Source organism: Sceloporus undulatus, chromosome 5 (genome assembly GCF_019175285.1).
Source record: "Sceloporus undulatus isolate JIND9_A2432 ecotype Alabama chromosome 5, SceUnd_v1.1, whole genome shotgun sequence".
NCBI lineage: Eukaryota > Metazoa > Chordata > Lepidosauria > Squamata > Phrynosomatidae > Sceloporus > Sceloporus undulatus.
In genome coordinates, this window is record NC_056526.1 from 3,812,351 (window position 1) to 3,833,591 (window position 21,241).

The 21,241-nt window shown below is 42.2% G+C and overlaps 1 protein-coding gene across 1 annotated transcript in view; it reads right to left on the reverse strand.

Moving 5' to 3' along the window:
• Nucleotides 1–1,105: 1,105 nt before the first annotated feature.
• Nucleotides 1,106–21,241, reverse strand: part of UBE2H (ubiquitin conjugating enzyme E2 H) — a 66,969-nt gene continuing 46,833 nt past the window's right edge. Inside the window, exons 4-7 of the mRNA XM_042467166.1 lie at nt 11,235–11,274; nt 8,411–8,463; nt 6,835–6,963; nt 1,106–5,367 (exon numbers count right to left, since the gene is read on the reverse strand). Of these exons, the coding sequence (XP_042323100.1) occupies nt 5,243–5,367; nt 6,835–6,963; nt 8,411–8,463; nt 11,235–11,274 (347 nt within the window). The 3' untranslated portion in view covers nt 1,106–5,242. The remainder of the gene's footprint in view (nt 5,368–6,834; nt 6,964–8,410; nt 8,464–11,234; nt 11,275–21,241) is intronic.

Below are 21,241 nucleotides of genomic sequence, written 5' to 3' on the forward strand. Positions count from 1 at the left end.
GAGCACTGTGCCAAAACAGGGACATGTGGCTTTATATAGGACAGGGACTGACCCAGATCTTAAAGGCAGATAATTTGTGACTGTTAATGGAGAAAGGAAATATTATTGCCTTCTTTTACTGCTTTTCTACTTCTATTTTTAGGGTGTGGGTGAATATCCACATGTGTGGGACCCTTGCTAACATTTCAAATAGCAACGGAAAAAATATTCTTGATTATTTGTTCCTGGGTTGAAAAATTGGTTTCCTGGCAGTTGGGAAGCCCTGCGGGGAAGAATAAAGAGTTTTGTACCATTTTCTCCAGGTAGTCAACATCCAAAAGTACTGCAGAGAAATTATTCTGTGTAGAAAAATTATTGGGGGGGGGGGTGCACAAAAATTGTAAAAAACTTAATTCCTTGTGGTGGAAACCCATTTTCTGCACAGAAAATTGTTTTGTGCAAAAAAAAAAAAAAAAAAAAGTGTGTTTTTCTCTGCAGAATACTTCTGCCCAATACTGCCAGACATTTAAAAATGGGGAGAATGCTGCCCAGGGAGAAAACTACTGCAGTTAATTGTCCTTTCACACAAGGATGCAAATAGTAAGGATTTACATGCCTTATCAAGAAACAAAAGATACAGACTTATGACCCTTAACATCACACTTCATCCTCTGCATGATTTTTTTAACCTTCCTTATCTGTTGAAGCTACTAGCTTAAAACAAACATACATACATCTAGGCAATAGAGCCCAAACGTTGGTCTTCCAGGTATTTTTCATTTCGGCTCCCAGAATTCCCAACCACTGGCCAAGCTGGCTGGGGCTTCTGGGAGCTGAAGTCCAAAATTACCCGCAGAACCCAAGTTTGGAAAACCACTGACAGGGTAAGGAATTTTACACTTTCTGGTCAGCCTTGTAAAGGTCTCGCCACAATGAGTATTTTGTATTATGGCCACCACAGCTCCCCTTGCAAACATCTGTAGCTGTCAAAGCATTGGGATGGGATGCTGGAAGGAGAGATGCCTTATTTATTCCACGCGACCATTGCTGCTCCACAGGGCTCCTTTCCAGCTACTGAGCTGACCACCTCATCTCTCTTGGGGTTAATTATAACCAGTCGAGGGGACAAGGTATATACATATTTTATTTTTAAAAAAGTTTACAGTTTCTTTAATTATACACAACTATTTGAGAGAGGTTATAATTCTTAGAAGAGGCATTTGCCGTGGCATCAGGCATGCCCACTACATCATCACAATGCAAAGAGGAAAAGGTGGGCAAGGGAGGGCAAGGGAGGGTGGGAGAGAGAGAGAGAGAGGAGGCGGCGATGGGGCGGGTGGGGGGCAGTTCAGACTCAAATGGAAGGGCGAGATGCCCGGTGTTTTATCTCTTCAAGTATTCACACAATATGTACCAAATACAGTCAGTAAAATAAAACTTCAAAAAGAAAAAGGAAAAAAATGGCCATTTCTCATGCGGCACAGACTCCTGCTTCAAAGTGCTGGCACAACTCAAGACGAGCAAGAGGAAGCAAGAGAGAAAAATATGTTAGATATATATTTATATATTTATAAAACCAGCATTCCCAGATCCCGACTCCTGCAATGGTGAGATAAGATGGGATAGCAGGAGTCGTCTCTGGACATTCCCGGATTAAATACTTCTGCCGCTGTCCGTTCTTAAGTCGAGCTGAAGAAAGCTTGCATCGCCCCCTAAAAGTTAAAGCATTTCTCATCTCTTACGCACTTTGGGATCTACCTTCTTGGCACGAGTTCCTGCCCACCCGCCCCCATCCTGCCCCCAGCAAGAGGTAGGAAAACATCCACTAACCACAAATACAAGAGATTACACAGAAGGAGTCCTGGAACGCTTGGTTTTTACAGATTCATCTTGCCAACCTAAACTTGCAGCAGCAGAGCAGAGAGAAGGCATCTCGCACCTGTCTCTACCACCCACCATTTTCAGAGTCAACTGGAACAAAACTCAAAGGATGCTCCAACCGCTCCGTCTCTGTCTTAAAAGACTACTCAGGCTCCTTCCACCTTTTTTAAATCTACTAACTTAAGACATGACAAGAACTGCTAATGGAAGGTCAAACAGATGGGAGATTGGAAGGAGAGGGAAATACTGGAATTAAAAAAATGAGTCAAGGAAAAACTCTGCAGAGGCCTAGAAGGCATTCTGATTAAGAGGAACAGACTGAGGGCCAAAAACAACACAGAAGGTTACTAGTGATGTAGTTTGCCAAAGAATAATGTGGGGGAAGATCATGTGTGTGAACTCAAGATACCATTTACAGCCTGTGGGACTGCTCCGTTTGGACTGGAGTTTTTGTTAACTTAGCAACAGGGTGTGCGTAGCTTTGAAGAGACCAGAGCGGGAAGGTGCTTTGAAAAGGAACATGAGCAATTCAGAAGAAAGTCAAATGGACTAGCAGTTAAAAGAGCCCATGTGGTGGAAAGGCAGCAACCAAAGAAAAGGAGATCTCAGCAAACCGAGGGAAAAAGGGATGGTGGGGGGAAGCAGGGAGGACGAGGAAGCCATAAGCTGGTCCAGGCTACTTCAGTGCCTCTGAGATAGTTCCATAAGAATGGCCCTCTTTCAAAGTCAATCCCTTCTATTAAACGATGGGCATCTGGCCAACCTCTGTGGCTTGCCAGGATCACTTTGGAAGTCAGTACAATGCCAGAGATCTCTGCAACCATGTGCCAAGAGCTCACTAAGGCACTGTTTGGGTTAACATCTGTCCCCGTTGAAGAGAAGGATGCTGCCATATGTGAGAGGACGGCTATTCCCCCTCTTCTGAATTTTAAACACCAGGGCAATGGAAGGGAGAAAAGAGGAGAGGTAAAGTCAGGGTTGCATTTTTGAGGACTCCATTTTGTACCTCCAGCATATGTGTGTTGGGAATCTTTTGCATACTTATACTTAACTAAAACCAGGGCTATTTTGTCAGGGGAAATTAAAAAGAAATGGATGCTCGCTTACGAGCGAAGAGATGTGTGTCATGAATGGTTAAAATCTGATCCTTCACCAGGACTGAGATTTTTGCTTATCTTTTTAAAAAAAAAGAAAAGAAAGGCATTACCTGCATAAAGAAAAGGGAATTAGAACACTAATATTTGTATATATACAATATTGAAAAAATACAATTTATTTCTTGTTTAAATTGGTACCACCATCACCACCACTGCCACCTCAGCACTCAAATCTATACCTAAATAGCACCTAAGAGGTCATCATTGCCCAAGCAGATGGCAAACAGAGTGTCAAAACAAGGCTCTGCCCGCCCTCCTTCAAAGTCAAGAAAAGAGCTAGGTTAAGAGTTATGGTACGCGTTACGTGTCCCACAGTTAATACTATACCTTCCAACAAGCCGTAGCTGTTAGAATAGAGAGTTTTAGCTCAGCCCTAAATAACCTTTTGTTTTAAAATGGCAAAAGTAAAGTTCAGTTTTGTTGTGTGGTTTTGTTTGCTTTTTTGCTTCATGCCCATAATTCAAATACTTGGTATGCTTTTGCTTTATTAAAGGAAAAAATAATCATGCCAAAGTTAAATCCTACTTACAGAAGATCTTTCCAAAAGGGGGGGAAAAGCAAACTGATCACGCTTTAGGATTGCACTCTCCTTCTGACAAACCCACCCTACCCAACATATACATACTGACGGCGTTTTAAGAAGAAACTGAGGGGAAAATACAATTTATGGAGCTTAGATTGACATTCAGTATTCTTTGTTGCATCGCCCAAGTTTAAATTCCAAGCGCTGCCCCTTAGAAGCAGCACCAAGCCTCTTTGCTCCTCACATCCTGATGAAAAAAACCCTTTACAAAGACAGCAGAGGAAACATCCAGATTGGAAATCCATCTTGTTGGGCGAACATGCTAGTATCCATATTCAAGTATCATCAACGTCCCAGGTAGGCATTTATGGTTCTTTAACCATTAATTTTTCAGGGGGTGGGGAGAGGCTTTGTATGTTCAAAATGCACCAGTGGAGAAAAATAAAATTAAACATTTCCAATTAGAAGGATCTCTGAAACCAAAACTCTGATCAGTTCCTCTCTTTTAAATGGGGGGGAGGGAATCTCCCTCCTTGGCCCATTAGACTGGATTTTCCTAGATTGTCTGGCCTGCTGATTAATAAAAAGCAAGTAAGCAAGCACACGTGCCGATGGAGTAGGTTAGGATCAGTGGCAAAAGGAGTCAACAAGACCATCCATGAGCAACAAGGGCCTGGAGAAATCCACCTGGCTTGGAGACTCTCTTTGAACAAGCAAATCACTCGTACGGTGTTTGCGGCAAACAGCAAGGGGTGAGCATGGGTGCACAAGGCTTATCAATAATGCTGGAGGCTTTGGTGGTGGAAGCAAAGTGGGTTGGACTCCACGGATTCCAGGAAAGTTAAGCCAAATTTTGGACAGTGCTTGCTTCCTCCCTCTCTCTCACTTGAGAATCCAGATCAGTAAAGGTGACTTAATGGCCCAGACATCAGCTTTCGTGAGGTTTCCCCAAGCAGACTAATCATCACCAGTCTTTAGAGGCAGGCGGGACATCCATAAAAAATGTACTTCTTTTTTTAAAAAACCCAAAACCAAACCAAAAGCCGCTTTGTAAAAATCTGACACTTCAAAAGATCTCCGTGCTTTCAGGTGGTGGCTTTTCTTTTTTGTTCGTTTCATTTTTAAATAAAACGCCATTCAAAGTGCAAGCAGCCAAGTTGAAATGACAGAGCAGGCTGACTTCATTGCCTCGTCTTGCTAGCAATTTATCCCCAACACATCTCTTTTTTACATTCTCAAAGTGCTGTTCCTTGTTTGTTTGTTTGTTTTTTGCATCCAAGGGTGCCTGCTGTCTTTGGAACCATTAATTTTTCAAAAAAAGAAACAGAAGCAGTAGAAGAAAAGGAGACATCCAGACCCTCTCCCTAGCAAAGCAGCTGTTTAGACTGATGGTTCAGTAGCCCACACGTTGACTCAGCTCAAATGGAATTATTAATGGGATGCATGCATGCGCATCTGGGCTTCATATTGCTACCATGTGGAATGTGGGAAATGTGCTACGATGCACTCTGGGTTCTGAGAAATGACCAAGAAATCAAGATCTAAAGGGTGATATATATATATGTATATATATCTCAATGCTATTATTCATAAAAACCTTTAGTAATAAAAAATTGCTTTTGTTTAAATATGAATATTATAGTCTGCTTCTCAGCGCATGGTTAGGAAGTCAGTCTCTCTGAAAAGCAGGGTGCTTCTTTTACTACAATTCCATATCCTGGGCCTCATCCTCTGAAAAGTCAGACATGGAGCTCTCTGAAGAGCTGTCCCCGGTGCCTTCTTCCTGTTCTTTTAGTGCTTCCTCTGTTGCATATTTCTGAATGTATTCTGCATGGGGTGAAAGAAACAGGGTGGGGGTGAGAAGGAGGATGGTCAACACACACGAGGAACATCTGAGACCAATGATGCATTGCTAACCAGTTGGTGTATCAATATCAATCAATTACTTTATTTATATCTTGCCTTCTTTTCAAGCTGGGACTCCGGATGGCTTACAGATTAAAGGAAATACAAGTACAGAGGGACCTTGGTATGCATGGACTTACCATCTGTGGATTTCATGATCTATGGCTGGCAAGCCCCCATTGTCCCCAATGGGGGCATGGCCACACTGCCATTAGGGACAGCCCCCATTGTCCCCAGTGGCAGCATGTGCACATGGCTGTGCCACCATTAGGGACAATGGGACTGCACGTGTCCCACTGGGGACGGGACTTCAGTATCCACAGATTTTGGTCTCCGTTGGGGGGAGAAGGGTCCAGAACAGATCCCCTGAGGATACTAAGGTGCCAGTATAAAATCATGAGTGGCTAAAAACATACACAGATCAAGATTAAAAGAGTATTAAACTATTTTAAATTTTTTATAAGCATAGCCCACCCATGGAATTCATTATGGAATTGGTTATTTCCCCCTGTTCTTGCCTTCTCAACTCCTGGGATAAAAACAGCCAGGAAAGGAAGGGAGAAATAGCAGACAGAGAAAGTTAGGCAAGTGATCGTGTGCACATGTACACACACGTGAAGTATCTTTGATCCTTCCAGTGTTCTCTCTTCCAACTCTATGATTCTCTGCCTGTCAATTGGGAAGCCTTCAGAAAATCCACCCAGGCAAAGCTCACAATCTGTCTTTGCAACATAGGCATGTTACTAAGACAGTTTGTGAGCTTTACTTGCGTGGGTTAGCTGAAGGCTCCTCAATCAGCAGGTTTTTTAAAAATGTAAACTGTGTGTGGCAGAACTCACTTTTCAGACTTATGTTTTCCTATAAAGGGCCACGTACACACACTGATTTTACTAGATGGAATGACTCCTTCAAATTGGGCCTCTCCAGATGTTTCAGCCTACAACTCTCATTAGCTCCAACCAACATGGGCCAATGGTGATGTGGTGGGAGTTACAGGTCTGGGAGGGACTAAGGCTTAAAATGCCCAGTCTATGAACATCTCTAGAAATGGATGCATATCCACAAAAGCTCATGCAAAATAAAAACTAGTTTGTCTTAAAGGTGCTGCTACCTTCCTTTCCCTCTCCCCTCCTCCCTTCTTCCTTTTTAAAGTGAAGGAAGATTGCATTACATACATAACTAGTATATATCAGGGACTTGCTTCCTAGAGCAATATATTTTCATTCATTTATGGATCTTCTGACATGGATCTAGGAACCGACTTTTTGATGAAGTAACAACTCTTCCCAACCAAACTCAACAACTGTCAACTGAAGGGTACAAGTTGTCTCAATCCAGACTCTCCAAGACAAGCACACTGACCATTTCATTTTCCATCAAAGTCCTTACCTTTAATTTTCTGTTTGTATTCTTCTGGTCGGTGAAGGTACATGGCTGCCGCATCACCATTAAGGGGGTCTATGGGGTTGGGATAGGCCAGCAACTGGGGCAGGAACGACTCAAATATATTGGTAAGATCTGAAAATATCAGCAAAGAAGAATTCATGAGAGACATGTAATACAGTGCCCCTGCGTTATATGCGGGCGCGCTTTACGTGATCTTGAGCGTATGCGCTCAAGCCGTGGGGCACATGCAGGGTGCAAGGGATGGCGCGTCCCATTCAAATGAATGGGCGCACACGTCCATGGCACCCCGTGTGCCACCACGCTGCTGCTCATGAGCCCCATTGTTTCCAATGGGGCTCGAGCATAGGCGGAATTCGCCTTATGCGGCGGGGTCCGGAATGGATCCCCCGCGTAAGGCAAGGGCGGACTGTATCTGAAGTGCCCTACTGAGGGCAGGTTTTTCTCTAATCCTTTCTCTTCCTCTGTCACTAACACTTATTTCATTTCAATATTCTATGTTTCAACCAAAGTGACTGTGACTTTAACCCAAAGCTTGGAAAGGTTACCCTTTTGCACTACAATCTCAGAATGGCCACGCTAGCTGGAGGTGGTGGTTCTGTGGCATACAATACAAAAACTTACTTTTTCAAGCTCTGCCCTACCCTAGTAAGACAAAACATAGCAAAGCCAGAGGAACAGTATGCAGGCATCTGTATACTCCATATTGGGCAAGTCAACCATAAAATGAAGCACAAAGACTGTGGGAAAATGGATTCACCATACGGACACCCCAGAATTAGAGGGGCTCCCACAACAATACAGACTAGTTGTGAAGGCAGATACTGTATCTTCATTCACTAAAATCCTTCACTGATTTGGGAAGAGACATGTCATAGAATCGTAGAGTTGGAAGAGACCACTAGGGCCATCAAATTCAAATGGATTCAAATAGTGAGCTACTACAGCACATTTTATGCATTTTATGCATGCTCAGTTGAGAATTGCAATGGCAGAGCATGCATTTAAAAGAATGTCTGTGAGAGTTTACAACTTAACAAGGAATACAGTAGATCACTCTCAGTCTATACACTGTAAAAACATAAATATATACTATATTTTACAATGTAATATGCCAAGACATTAAAAAGATATTAAAAAATCCTGATTGATGCTTGAGACCAAGTCCAAAACACACTACAGAAATAATCCAGTCTGAGACTGCTTTAAATATGATGGCTCAATACTAAGGAATCCTGGGAAGTATAGTTTATTGTGGCACCAGAGCTCTCTGAGAGAGGCGGCTAGATTTCTCACAAAGTTACAGTTCCCAGAATTCCCTAGCCTTGAGCCAGGGCAGTTAAAGCGGTCTCAAACTGGATTATTTTGCAGTCTGTTTTTGACTAAGAAATATAAATTTCCAGCATAAGCTTTCCTGGACTCCAGTTTACTTCCCCAGAGAAATAATGGGTTCATGAAAACTTTTACTAGAAATTTATTTTTTCTAGTTAGTCTCAGAGGTGCTACTAGATTTCTTTTTATCTCTTTGTACTTTACAAAGTCACTTCTAGAAACAACTCACCATAAAGAGCTGTCCAAGTCTGATTAATTACATCTAGACATACGGTTCCTGACCTGAAACAAGAAAAAACAACAACACACATACACACACAAGTGAAGTAATGGCTTCAATGTAGAGTTGAGCAGTGTTGCTGAGAGAATAGTCTGGGCCGTAGCCAGCTCAGATCTCACCTCTGCTGTTAATGCATTCCACCAGCATGATGGCAGGGAGTGAGGAGGACAGTGAGGAGGGGACTTCTGTTTGGTATCATGAGCTCAGCTCTAGTGCTAAAAACAAGTTCATGAGTTGAGTGAGTCCTTGGAGGCACTCTGTTCCTGATTTCTGAGAATATGCTTGCTCCCCACAGCCACAGTGTGGAACTTGGCAGCAGATCTCATGTTCAAGTAAAAGAGAACATTAATCCTGCCATCCAGAGGTCTGCTCACCCTAAACAAATTTGCCCCTTAAAGCTATGGCATTATTTATACATGCCTATTAGCTCAAGAGGAGCTGGTGAGATGGAGGGATACAGATAGGTCATGGTTACTATTTTCAAAAGAACTGAAGTTTCACACCATACCATTTAATTGGACTAGTAGGTTATGTTTTTTAGAGTATGTTCCCAATTTCTCCAAAGATCTGCTCAGGCCCTACACCCCTGGTGAACTGAGAGTATTTACTACACATAGCGGTCCTTCCTTTCTCCTCCAACAGACAGGTGAACATGGAAAAGGCCCACCAGGAGGTTTGAAAACAAGGTGAAACCAATGGCTTCTTATCCTATTGTCTAGGATACTGATGCACAATTATGTGATGGGGAAGGGCAAAATCTTCCTGATCCTCCCATGGGGCACTGCATCTCCCAGCAAATCCTAATACCTGTTTTCCTCTGTCTCTCTTAAAATGCCAACTGGAAGTGATATTGGATCTTTTACTGTCACCATTATGAGAGGGATTAGAGAGGGGGAAATTTAGAAGGTATTTAGAAGTAGCAGGGCCTTGGGGGTGGAGTTGTGTGGGTATTTTTGTGTGTTTAGGGGATTTTGCTGCATGGTTTTTAAGTCAAAATTAATCTAAAATCATGTATCTTTCCTAAAAAAAAATAGGTATGTGGGTGCTTAGTAGGCTTCAGGGACCAGAAAAGTGAAGTGTGGGTGATGCACATGGCCTGCAATCCACATCCTCCCCAGTGCTGATTTAGGAAAGACATGAGTGCTCACTACCTTCCCAACATCCTTTATATGTCTGGAAATGTAAAACAGGGGTAGGCAACTTTATCCAGGGGTGCGTTCCATGTTTATATGTCTGCTGGAGAGGAAGGGAAAGACCCCTATGTGTAGTAAACACTCTAAGTTCAGTCAGCATACCACCAGGGTTGTAGGGCCTGAGCAAATCTTTGGAGGGAGGTGTGGCTCACACCAGATATTACTTCAGAAGGGAATAAACACCCCATGGGGCAGTCACTCACCATCTGCCCTCAAGACCCTTTGGTCACCTCCCTCCATCAGCCGGAGCACCTCTGCCATCTGCCCACTGTAACTGCTAGTGGTGTGTTGCAGCTCTCCAACAGCCCCTTCTACATCTGGCAGGACTGCTGACTGTGCCAGGAGATGGAGGTGCTGGTGACAGCAGTGATGGCCCCACTCACTCATCTTTGCTAAGTGAGCAGAAGGAGGCAACCAAATCTAGATCCTCTCTTTGTCAGAAGCTCCCACTCATCAGAACTGTGGGTAGCTGTCTGCGTGCCTGGGAGTAGCAACGTGAGCCACTGCAAAGGGGTGACATCAATCCTACTGATGCCACTTACTATTCAATTGTTTTGGGGATTGCATTAATGCTCCTTGGGGCCATAAATGGACACCCCCTAATTTCCCCTCTTCATTCATTTTGTGTAACTTTGTGGCTAGCAGTGTCTTTGGAAGACACTACTGACCATTTTAGTGTGTTTGGTTGGATTTTAAGGATTCCTCCCTCACCTGTTCCAGGTCCAGAGGGGCCTTATTTTGGAAAAGACCTCCTCTGAGCCTTACCAATGTGAGTATAGCCCCCAAAGGGCCAGTAGTACCCCCAGTAGATTTGGCTGATATTATTGGACATTTTAGTGGTGAAATATAATGTTTTGATTCCCTTCAATTTTTTAAAAGGTTTTTTTTTAAAGGTTTTTTTTAAGGTTCTCCCACAAGCAAGAGCCATCACTTCTTTAACCAGCTTCAAAACAGAGTTAAAAACCATCCTGTTCAGAGAAGCCTTCCCAGGCATTGCATAATTGTCGCTTACTATTTGATGTTCTTTTGGTGCCTGTTTATCAAACCATTTCCTGTATTGCTATGTACTGTATATGCATTACTGTATCCTACTTGAGAGTATGTATTTTCCCTGGTAGAAGATTAACCATCCATTATGAAGCCAGGCCCTCCCTCCAGTCCATCTGCCTTGGTCCAGGCCTTGGAGGTAGAGAGGAACTGCTGGACCTCTTACCCTTTCCCTCCACCACTCTCTTCTCCTTCTGTGTCATGTCTTTTTAGATTGTAAGCCCGAGGGCAGGGAACCGTCTAACTAAAAAGATTGTATGTACAGCGCTGTGTAAATTTATAGCGCTTCATAAATAAAGGTTAATAATAATACTAATAATAAGTGTACCCATTTGTGGGTCTAAAGGTATCCAAGCGGACAGGGTGGGCAATATGCACTTCTTTCCCGCAGCCTGTTCATATCTAAATACCTTAATGTGTCTCTCATTTTCAAATTGGAACAGAAGTTGCCCAACTGAAAATGAAGACATCTTTCCCTTCACTACTGCCCAAAATAAGAATCTTTTGTGCAAAACATCTTAAAAGTCACTTACGCTTCATCAATGTTGGGATGGAAAATTTTATTCATGAATCCTGTAACAGAGACAAAAAAAGAAGTTGTTAGCAGTCAGGTCCCTGTATCACAGTTCTTTCTGAAGCCACTAGTTTTGGAACCATTGAGCTTGTGTTGTTTTGTAAAAAAAAAAAAAAAAGACCACAGAGGAGAATTTCAGGTTCTTTAATTCAAACACAGCAAGAAAAGAAATTGGATACAGCATGACAAAACAATCCACTACCATCTCCAACTGAATTTGTTAAGTGTAATCTACAGAGAAAATCTGGAAGTGTTACGGAAATACATTTTTTCTTTTAAAACAAATAAACATATTATGTGCCTAGGTTTTTTTTTGTTGGGTTTTTTTTTGTTTTGGTTTTTTTTACTCCATTCTCTGCCCAAAGGCTTTCTGGAAACCAGAGATTCCAGTCTTTTCCTGTTTTGGTGAGCCAATACATCCTAACAGTGAATTTTGGATGGTGGCCTCTGGACTCACAAAAGCTTTCCAGCCCAGATTTATAGGGAAAAGGAAATGCCTGATGTTGAGGCAAAACAGCGGAAAGCCATCTCTGTAACTAAAGTCACTGGTATATCTCAACTCCCAGGTTCTCCAGCCTGTCTACTCAAAATCCTACTAAACTAGCTGGGAATGGATCACAGGACTTTCCTTCTACAATCATCAGGAAGGGTGGGAAGGGGAACAAAACTGTTCACAAAGCAACTAAGTCTACTTGCAAAGAATTTCCATTGGTGTCTATGTAGTCCCACATCAGACTAACATTGAATATTAGAATATTTGATTATTATTATTATTATTATTATTTGTATCCCGCCCCTCTGAGAACAATTGGGGCGGCTTCTACTATATACACAGGAATTAAAGTATGCAGAAATGTGCCTGGTGGTTGCCTTCTCAAACAATCACAGAATCTTAAGACTTAAAAGGGACCGCTAGACCCCTTTAATTCCATTTCCTACCATATAGGAACACATAACTAAAGAGGTCTCAAAAATCGTCATCCAACCTCTATTTGAAGCCCTCCTAAAAAGGAGAGTCCACCAACATCACCCTCACCACCCCAAAGATCTTTCCTACTGCAAAACAGCTCTTACAGTCAATCAATCAATCAATACAGTCAAAAGTTTCTTCCTATGTTTTAGGTGGAATCTCTTTTCTTGCCATTTAAAACCATTGTTGTTGTTTTAGTCTCTGGAGCAGCAGAAAATGAGTTCGCTCCACACTGTGCATGACACCCATGTATCTATTTAAAGATAGCTATCATGCTCTCTCTCAGTCGTCTCTTTTCCACATTAAGAAAGTACTCCACCACCAAGCTGTAGCTTGGAGTAAGAGAGGGGCAAATGCCTTCTTCCTGAGATCCTCAACTAAAAACAAGAAAGCAATAAAGGAGGTAAAAAGATGCACAGCAGGAGAGAATGTGGCCTGGCTAAAGCAGTGTAACGAATAAGGGCAATACAAGTTACTAGTTAATATTTTTTCTTCTGGCCTATGCAATCTGAAAAGTTTTGGGGGAGCAGGGGAGAAGAAACCAACAAGAAAGCTTCCCTATCCGATCACTTGGTGGCAATGTTTCCTGACCACAAAAAGCTAAGTTAAGGTAGTTCTTTCATGGATGTCCTTCCCATTCCCAATCTTCTTCTGATTTCCTGACTAGTCTCCATTCTGATCATTGTTTGATCCAAGGTAGAAGAACTCTTTAACTATTTCCAGTTCCTCATTGTCTAGTTTAAATTTATGCAGTTCTTCTGTGGTCATTTAGTTGTCTTTATACTCACCATTAAGCCTGCCTTTGCACTTCCTTCTTTGACCTTCCTTGATAATTGTTCCAAGTCCATGATGCTTTCCACTAGTAGTATGGCGTTGTCTGCATATTTTAGACTGTTGATGTGCCTTCCTCCTATTTTCACTCCTCGTTTTGTGTCCAATGCTGGCTATGCTGTATAAAAGCCCTGTACAGCTTGGGTCCACTCTATCAAAAGGATCATTTCTCCCTAAAAGAGCCTGCTTGAGCTCTGAGACTAGGGAGGCTAGAACGGCTTCCTCCTTGCTCTCCTTCCACCACAGAGTGAAAACTTTCTTATTCAAGCAGGCTGCAATAGGCTTCCAATGGTGGCAATGTGTATGTATGTGTGTGTGTGTGTACATACACACATATACAGTCACCCCTCTTAACTCATGCATCTGAATGCCGCGACCTTGAAAATCTGCAGAGGGACAATCTCCCCTATTTTCAATGGAGCACATGTCCCATTCAAGCTGATGGAGCTTGAATATGTGCGAGCCTCCATTTTCGCGCAGGGGAGGGGGGTCTGGAACGAATCCCATGAAAACAGTGGCCCAACTGTATATCTTGACTTTAACAGTTTTTTTAAAAAATGGTTTAATTCTGCTGTTTGTTGTGTGCCTTCAAGACATTTCTGACCTACAGTGACCCTAAGACCTATCATGGGGTTTTTATTACTTACTTTTAAAAATAACATATATATTTTATATTATGGTTTCTGTTCAGACTTTAAAATATTGTAAGCTGCCTTGAGTCCCAATAGTGAGGAAAAGGCTGGTTATAAATCAATAATAACAATAAAAATCTCCATTCATACTCCCTTGTATTGAAGAATGGCTGTCATTCAGTCCTTGCAGAAAGCAGAACACACAAACCAGCTCTCCACCGCCAACATGGGCCTGACCCACACTCGCCACAGCATGAGAGAAGCAGTGCATTTGCATGCAGGTGCAATGCAACCCCAGAAATCTTCCAAATACAGAAGTGTTCACGCATGCACACACAGATACAGAGAGCCTGCCCATCATGATGATGGGCATTTCTCCCAGCACAAACAATAATTAGCAGCAGTAATGCCTTGGCAGCAATTAGCGCCCACCCTTTTGTTCCCGATTAGCCTGGATTGCCTCGCTGGAAAGCCAGTGCCTCTTAATGAGGTACACAGTGGCCCAGGCTGGTCTAGACAGGCCAGTCTCCCACCATCTCCACTCCAAGAGCTCTGTTTTACACACACACACTGGATTAGCAAAGATGGCTGGAGTGATGCTGGAGTCAGTGGCAGCCCAAACAGGATAGCTTGTTGAAGACAGCCTTTTCAGGTGGTGGATATGGAGAGAGAGGGGGGTTGTGGATTCAGGATGAGCAAAAGGCACACCTGAACCCACAAGGGGACAAGCCCTGGTTAAAATCCTGGCCTAGCTGGCCACTCAATGGTCTTTTTTGTTTTCAGCGATATTGCAGTAATTTTAATTTGTAAAACACCTGAAGTCCCAGTTTTGAGGAAACATCAGGGTACAAGTAAAAAGAGTAATAATAATACAAGGGGCTCCAACTCAATTATTTCCCCTTAAAAACGGGGGGTGGGGGGGTGGGAGGGGCTCACTATTAGACTGCATCTTGTAGAGAGGTGGGATATAAATTGATCATCATCATCATCATCATCATCATCATCTCTAGACCCAGTCTATTCATACTGCAGAAATAAAGCAGATTGACACCACATTAACTGTCATGACTGCATCCTATGGAATCCTGGGATTTGCAATTGGGTGAGGTATTCAGTCTGGTCTGTCTGAAAGCTCTGGTGCCTCACCAAACTACAAAACCCAGGATTCTGTGGGACAGAGCCATAGCAGTTAAAGTTGTGTCAAACTGTTTTATTTCTGGAGCATGGATACATTCCCAAAGGAACAAGTTATTTTTGGTACATATCAAACACTCACATTGGGCAAACCATGCTTCCTCAAAGGTACTAATAGGGTTGTGGATGCTAACAGGTGCAGCCACATGGCAGGAAGGCACCAGGTCAGGATGGGTTAGGATCACCCTACTTCCCTGCAACCACCCACTGGTAGCTTGGTGTTGTGCCTTCCCTTTTGTCCTTCCTACCCTGGAGCCTTAACCCTAATCACTTTCCTCTCTTCCTCTGTCTCTACCTTCTGTTCTCGACTATAGTGAGGCTAACAGGTTCTGTGTGGCTGGCTCCTCCAGTCTGCTCACTCTGCAGCTCTTGGGCAAGACACTGGGTCTAGGGCCAGTATCCTGTTGAGACACTACACTGGTGTAAAAATAGTTACAAAACTAGCCATGCTTTCTCAAGAGGTAGAGTAAATGTGATCTCTAAGAAGGAAATACTTCTATAAAAACACACCCAGCTCTTCCTCCCTCTCATATAGAATCTGGTACATGGGGAGCTATTTGACTATTGCACAACAGGTGAACCTAAGGTCTTGGTGTCAGTTGCACAACTGTGCAATCCAGCAAAACTGCACTGGCCTATATTTGTGCGATGGTGAAAAGCATGTACGTTCCTGCTTTGGCCTTTCCCATGCCAAAGCGTAGTGCAATTCAACAACCTCTTCCCCTCAACAACAAAATCTGTGGTCTAGTTAACCCACCTTCCCATACAGAGGTATCCAAGTCAGGGCTCTGAGAATTTACTCCAACATCTCCTCCCAGAATTACCTCCACAATCAGCATGACCACAGACACACTGGCTGAGACTGGGATTGCGGAGGCTGTAGTAGTACAGCCTTCCTAAGAAGAAGACTAGGAATGGGAAGGGCAGCTATGAAAGAACTAGACAAGATCCTAAAGATATACAACTGAGCACAAGAGTTAGAACTGTCCAAGCCATAGTATTCCGTATCACCATGTACAGATGAGACAGCTGGACAGTGAAAAAAGTGAACAAGAAAATAAACTCATTTGAAATGGGGCGCAGGAGAAGAATGCTGAGAATACAGTGGACAGCCAAAAGTGGATCCTAGAACAGATTAAGCCTGAACTCTCCCTGGAAGCCAAGATAATTAAACTAAGGATATCGTACAGTCAGCCCTTCTTATACATGGATTTGTTATACACCGATTCAATCATCCACAGTTTGAAAATGTTAAAAAAAAGTATAAGTTTCAAATATCAAACCTTGATTTTCCATTTTTTATAAGGGACACCATTTTGCTATGTCATTATATTTAATGGGACTTGAGCATACATGGATTTTGTTATCCACGGGGGATCTTGGAACCAAACCCCAGCGTATAACAAGGGTCCACTGTACTATGGTCACATCATGAGAAGGCATATCTCATTAGAAAAGACAATAATGCTAAGAAAGGTATTGATCAGAATAAAGAGAGGAGGGCCACATGCCAGATGGACATGCCAGACTCAATTAGGGAGGTCACAGGTATGAATTTGCAGGACCTGAGCAGAGCAGTGGCAGACAGGGAGTCTTGGAGATGTCTCATCCAGAGGGTTGCTGTGAGATGTGGTTGACTTGAAGGCAATTAACAACAACCACCAAGTAGTACAATGCAACTTTTCCAAGCTCTGAGCAATGGACCAATGGCCTGACTTGGTATGAGATGGCTGCTTTTGCCATATAAATGTATTTTAAAACAGCCTTTTCTTTAAGCATCTTTATGATCACAAGGCAACCAGTAACTGCATGTGGGCAAGTGAACAAATGGCTGGCACAAAAGAGATGGTATACTCCACCTCTGCTCTTCAGAATCCAGTCACGTATTGAGGCAAAGTTACTTTTTTGGACTGACAATCCCACTGTACTCCAAAAAAAGGACATTTCCCAAGCTCTGGTCTAAGCTCTGGCTGCTGTTCTTGGCTCTAGAACTTGCCTGTCTCCTTTTTTTGTCATGCTGCAGGAGCACCTTTGCTTCCAGTAACCTCTCCTGCTGCTCTGTCTGCATTAGAAATCCAAATAGGATGACTATGCTCTTCTTGCACAGGTCCCGTTCATTTCAAGGGAGCCTGTGCAGGGGATTGTCTCATGGGACTGTTCCCTTGCTGTAGAATGATGGAGGTTTCCTTTCAATTACCAGCACCAATCCTGGCTGGAGCTAAATCTGGGAACAATGCACTCAGCGAGTCAATTCAGGTCACATTTGCCTCTGTTATCTCAGAGTCAAAAGAACTGCTGCGGTGCTTTCTGCACAAAGTCCAGCTAGCTCTTCAACAGTTGGCAGATGGCCTCCTCTTACTGCTGGAACACCACCTTTTTTTTAATGGAGAACAAAGATTTGAAGGGGAGATTGACAGGAGAGAGCCACCAATTATATGTCATTCGCAAACTTTTCCTCAGTTTCTCTTTGCTCTTGGAACATATTTTATGCTCTAAAAGGAAAATTATGTTTTCAAAGTAACATACAATGGGTCCTTGAAATCTGCTGGGGTTTGGTTCTAGGACTCTCCATGGATACCAGAATCTGTGGATGCTCAAGTCCCATTATGTACAATGGCACAGTAAAATGCTGTCTCCTATATAAAATGGAAAAATCAAGGCTATATAAAATTTTCAAGCCATGGGTGTTTGAATCTGTGGATAAGGAACATGTGGATACAGAGAGCCAACTGTAAATTCTGCACTAGAGAATGCTGAATCCTACAGATGAGGTGAATTTTTAAAATGTGTGTAGCCCCCCTCCCCTTATTGCCCTCCTTTTGTCCCTGGTCCCTGTGCTGGTTATGATCTAGAAAAGCTTATATGGTTTAGGTCCAGACTATCTGAAAGACCGTATCTCCCCCATCAGTCTTTCCAAACACTGAGATCCACAGGAGAGGTTCTTCTTTCAATCCCACCACTACATACAACAGGTAGGAAAACAAGTGAGGGCCTTCTCAGTGGCTACTCCTAGACTTTGAAACTCCCTCCCTAGGAAGGCTAGAATGCCCCCCTCTTTGTTGGCTTCCCATTGGCAAACAGACTTTTTTAAAAATGAAAACGCAGACAGGATTTTAGAACTGATGGCTGTAAAAGGGTACTGTACTGTTTCAACTGGGTTGTTTAATCTTACCAAGTTTATCTTTTAAATTGTTTTAATATGGTTGATACTTAAATTCAATTTCAATGTTGACTTTTTGTATGTTTTTAATAATATTGTAGTCATTTTACTTTGTAACCTGCCTTGACATCCATTCTTGGGGAAAAGGTGGAACATACATAAAGTCAACAACAACAAACATAATAATATGAATTAAGGACTAAATTGATTATGATTATGACGATTCAACTCTTCTTACTTGGTTATTTCTGTGGATCCTTTTTCAGCATAAAAACTCATCAAGATTAAAAGAAGCAAGACTAGAATGAGGCAGACGAGTGGCTAATGGGAAGACCAGAAGAGGTAAATAAAGGAGGAATGATCTCCTTGGATTGGGTCCCATGCCTGAATCCAAATTGAAAAGGTAACTTAAGAGCAAATTATACACACCATTGCTTTCCTAACCTGTGTTCATGGAAGAGTCTAGTTTGGGAAGGAAAGGAGAACAACTCTGACCAGGTTTCCCTCACCACAGCATGACGTGAGTCACCTCTTCATCTAGGCTGCCAAACTGCTATTTGTGTTTGTTGAAAAGAACATGACAGGAATGTTGAAATGCAAGCTGACTCAAGAGCAGAAGGCTTGGGACGCCCTTCAGTCTCCTGTGGATGTGCAAGACTACAAGATGGTAAAAGCTCAGTGGAAAATTTCCCCAAAATTTTGCAAAGTCATACCCTGGGATTGAATGTTATAAATATAAACACACAAAAGGCAAACATCTGAAAAATCAGGGAATGGAACTAGTCACCCTAACTCCAGTTCCAACCCTTCATAACTGAGATACAATTCCTATTATCTAAGTTGCCAATTATGTTGTTAATTATGAATGCTATTAAAATTTGGTTTCAGTACAGATTAGTTTTCAGCAAATGCAACAATCTTAACAGATAGGACATGCTAAAAGCTTTCAAGAGTTTTATCTTGAATAGACTGAGACCCAGTCTTAGTGGGGTTTACTGTGGAGCAGTGACTCCTAGGTTCATTTGGGAGGCAAGTTTGGACACATTCCTGATGACTATCCACAAGAAAAGACCACCATAAGGTTTACATTTGGGTTTACTTAGTGAAGTTAATTTGACAGTTTTGTGGAGCAGGGCCTCCTCTCTTGTGGCCTCCCCACTATGTGGAATAGTACTTTCCACACTGGGATTAGGCAAGGCTCCTGTTAGATGTTTCTGCTCTGAATTAAAGACACAGATTGTTAACATTATCGTTGTTGTTGTATGCCTTCAAGTTGTTTCCAACTTATGGCAACCCTATCACAGGGTTCTCTTGGCAAGTTTCTTCAGCGGAGGTTTGCCACTGCCATCCTCTGAGGCTGGGAAAGTGTGACTTACATAGGGTTGCCTAGTGGGTTTCATGGCTGAGTGGGGATCCCAAACCTGTTCTCCAGAATCTAATCCAATGCTCAAACCACACCACCACTCTGGCTCTCAACATTTGATTGTGATTTCCTGCATGGCAGGGGGTTTGAACTGGATGGCCCTTGTGGTCTCTTCCAACTCTATGATTCTATGATTATCAATTACTTCTAGCTTACAATGAATTGTTTATAAATGGATCTTACCGTTTCATTTTTTTCAATGTTTGCATTCTGTACTGAGATTTTGTTTTTTAAAAAGTTAGTATAAAATGCCATCAAGAAAATAAAGGCGGCTGATAACAGCGCTGAAAAAGCAAACTAAGGATGCCTAAGTGGCTAACAGACTAGAAATAGATTCTATGCAAAGGTCTATTTTAAGTAGTACAAACACCCTGGACCTGCTGACTCAAATAAGGATGTTGGTGTTTGTAGGGATATGTGTGTGTATGTGTATAAGAGGTCTGTCTTGCCAACATCTCTTGGGAGTTGTCGCATTTCCATACCAATTCCTCATCAAACCTCTCCTTTACCTTAAGAGGCAAAAGTTCTAGTAAGTCTCTCCATGTACAGACTTATAAACCTGTGCTTAACTGGAAAGAGTTTAATCAGTGTAGAGTTAGCCGTTCCCTTTCAAAAACCGAAAGGAACAAACTGCTAATTTTCTCTTTCAAGTCTCATTTTCAAACAATGTGGCTTAGCCACAATTTAAAACAAATGATACTGTTTAGAAACTGTATACAACAAGGGTGTGCCCTAAATTATGTGCATTTTCCACTTCTATAAAGTCTACTGAAGGTTATACTTATATCAAACAAATAGCATAAGGAAGCCATTCCCAATATTCCACCACATTCTGATTTTAACTGTCTTGAATCCCAATTTAGGAAAAAGTCAGGATACAAATTCAGCAAATAAATTTTTTAAAAAATTAAAAATGTGGGCAGTGCTGGTTGGGGGAAGATGGGAGTTATCATCCAAAACATCTGGGACAAGGAGCTTAGGGAAGATGCCATGGTGACTCATTCAACCAGCCATCTTAATTTTGGGATTATGTTTAGCTGAAGGCCTCATGACTAGAACATCTGGTCTAAATTTGAACCTTCCTGTTTCCTTCTCCCATGCATTAATTTTTTGTATCACCCAATGAACAGTTCTTCAGTACTCAAAAACTTTTTGAAGACTGAAAATGCTTGCGTGCTTCTGTAATATTTAGGAAAGTAAAGGTACAATCTACTGTTGGGCTTTTTCTTCACATGGACTAACACAGCTACATTTGATAACATGGTCATCACTTATTCCCAAGGGGTGTGTGTGTAAAATGCTGTATTTGATAACCTGGTGGTATACATATTTTAAAAAATATTCCATATTACATGGATGATATTAATACAGAAAGCCTATTCATGACTATGATCATTTCATTGTGCCTTGCTTCCAAGTGTGATGTGCCCTCCTGTCCTCTAGAGGTCAGCCGCATATTATCGTATTTTCAAAGAGACAGTTGTACGCTCTGTTACCAAAGAGAGGATGTCTTACAGCACCTTAACAGTCACCAATTTATTATTACTTCAACATTTGTAGGCTGCAACCTCCCTGAATTTGAAAGTGGGCCACAGTTCACAAAAGTATATGCTGAAATAACCTGGTAAGTCTGAAAGGTGTCAGAAGACTCTACTTTCCTTCCTTTGCTCTTTTTATACATACTTTGCATGTTATGCAGATCTCTTGCTGATTGAGATGGGAAAATATTAAAAGGTTTGGCAGTGACAGGCACCAG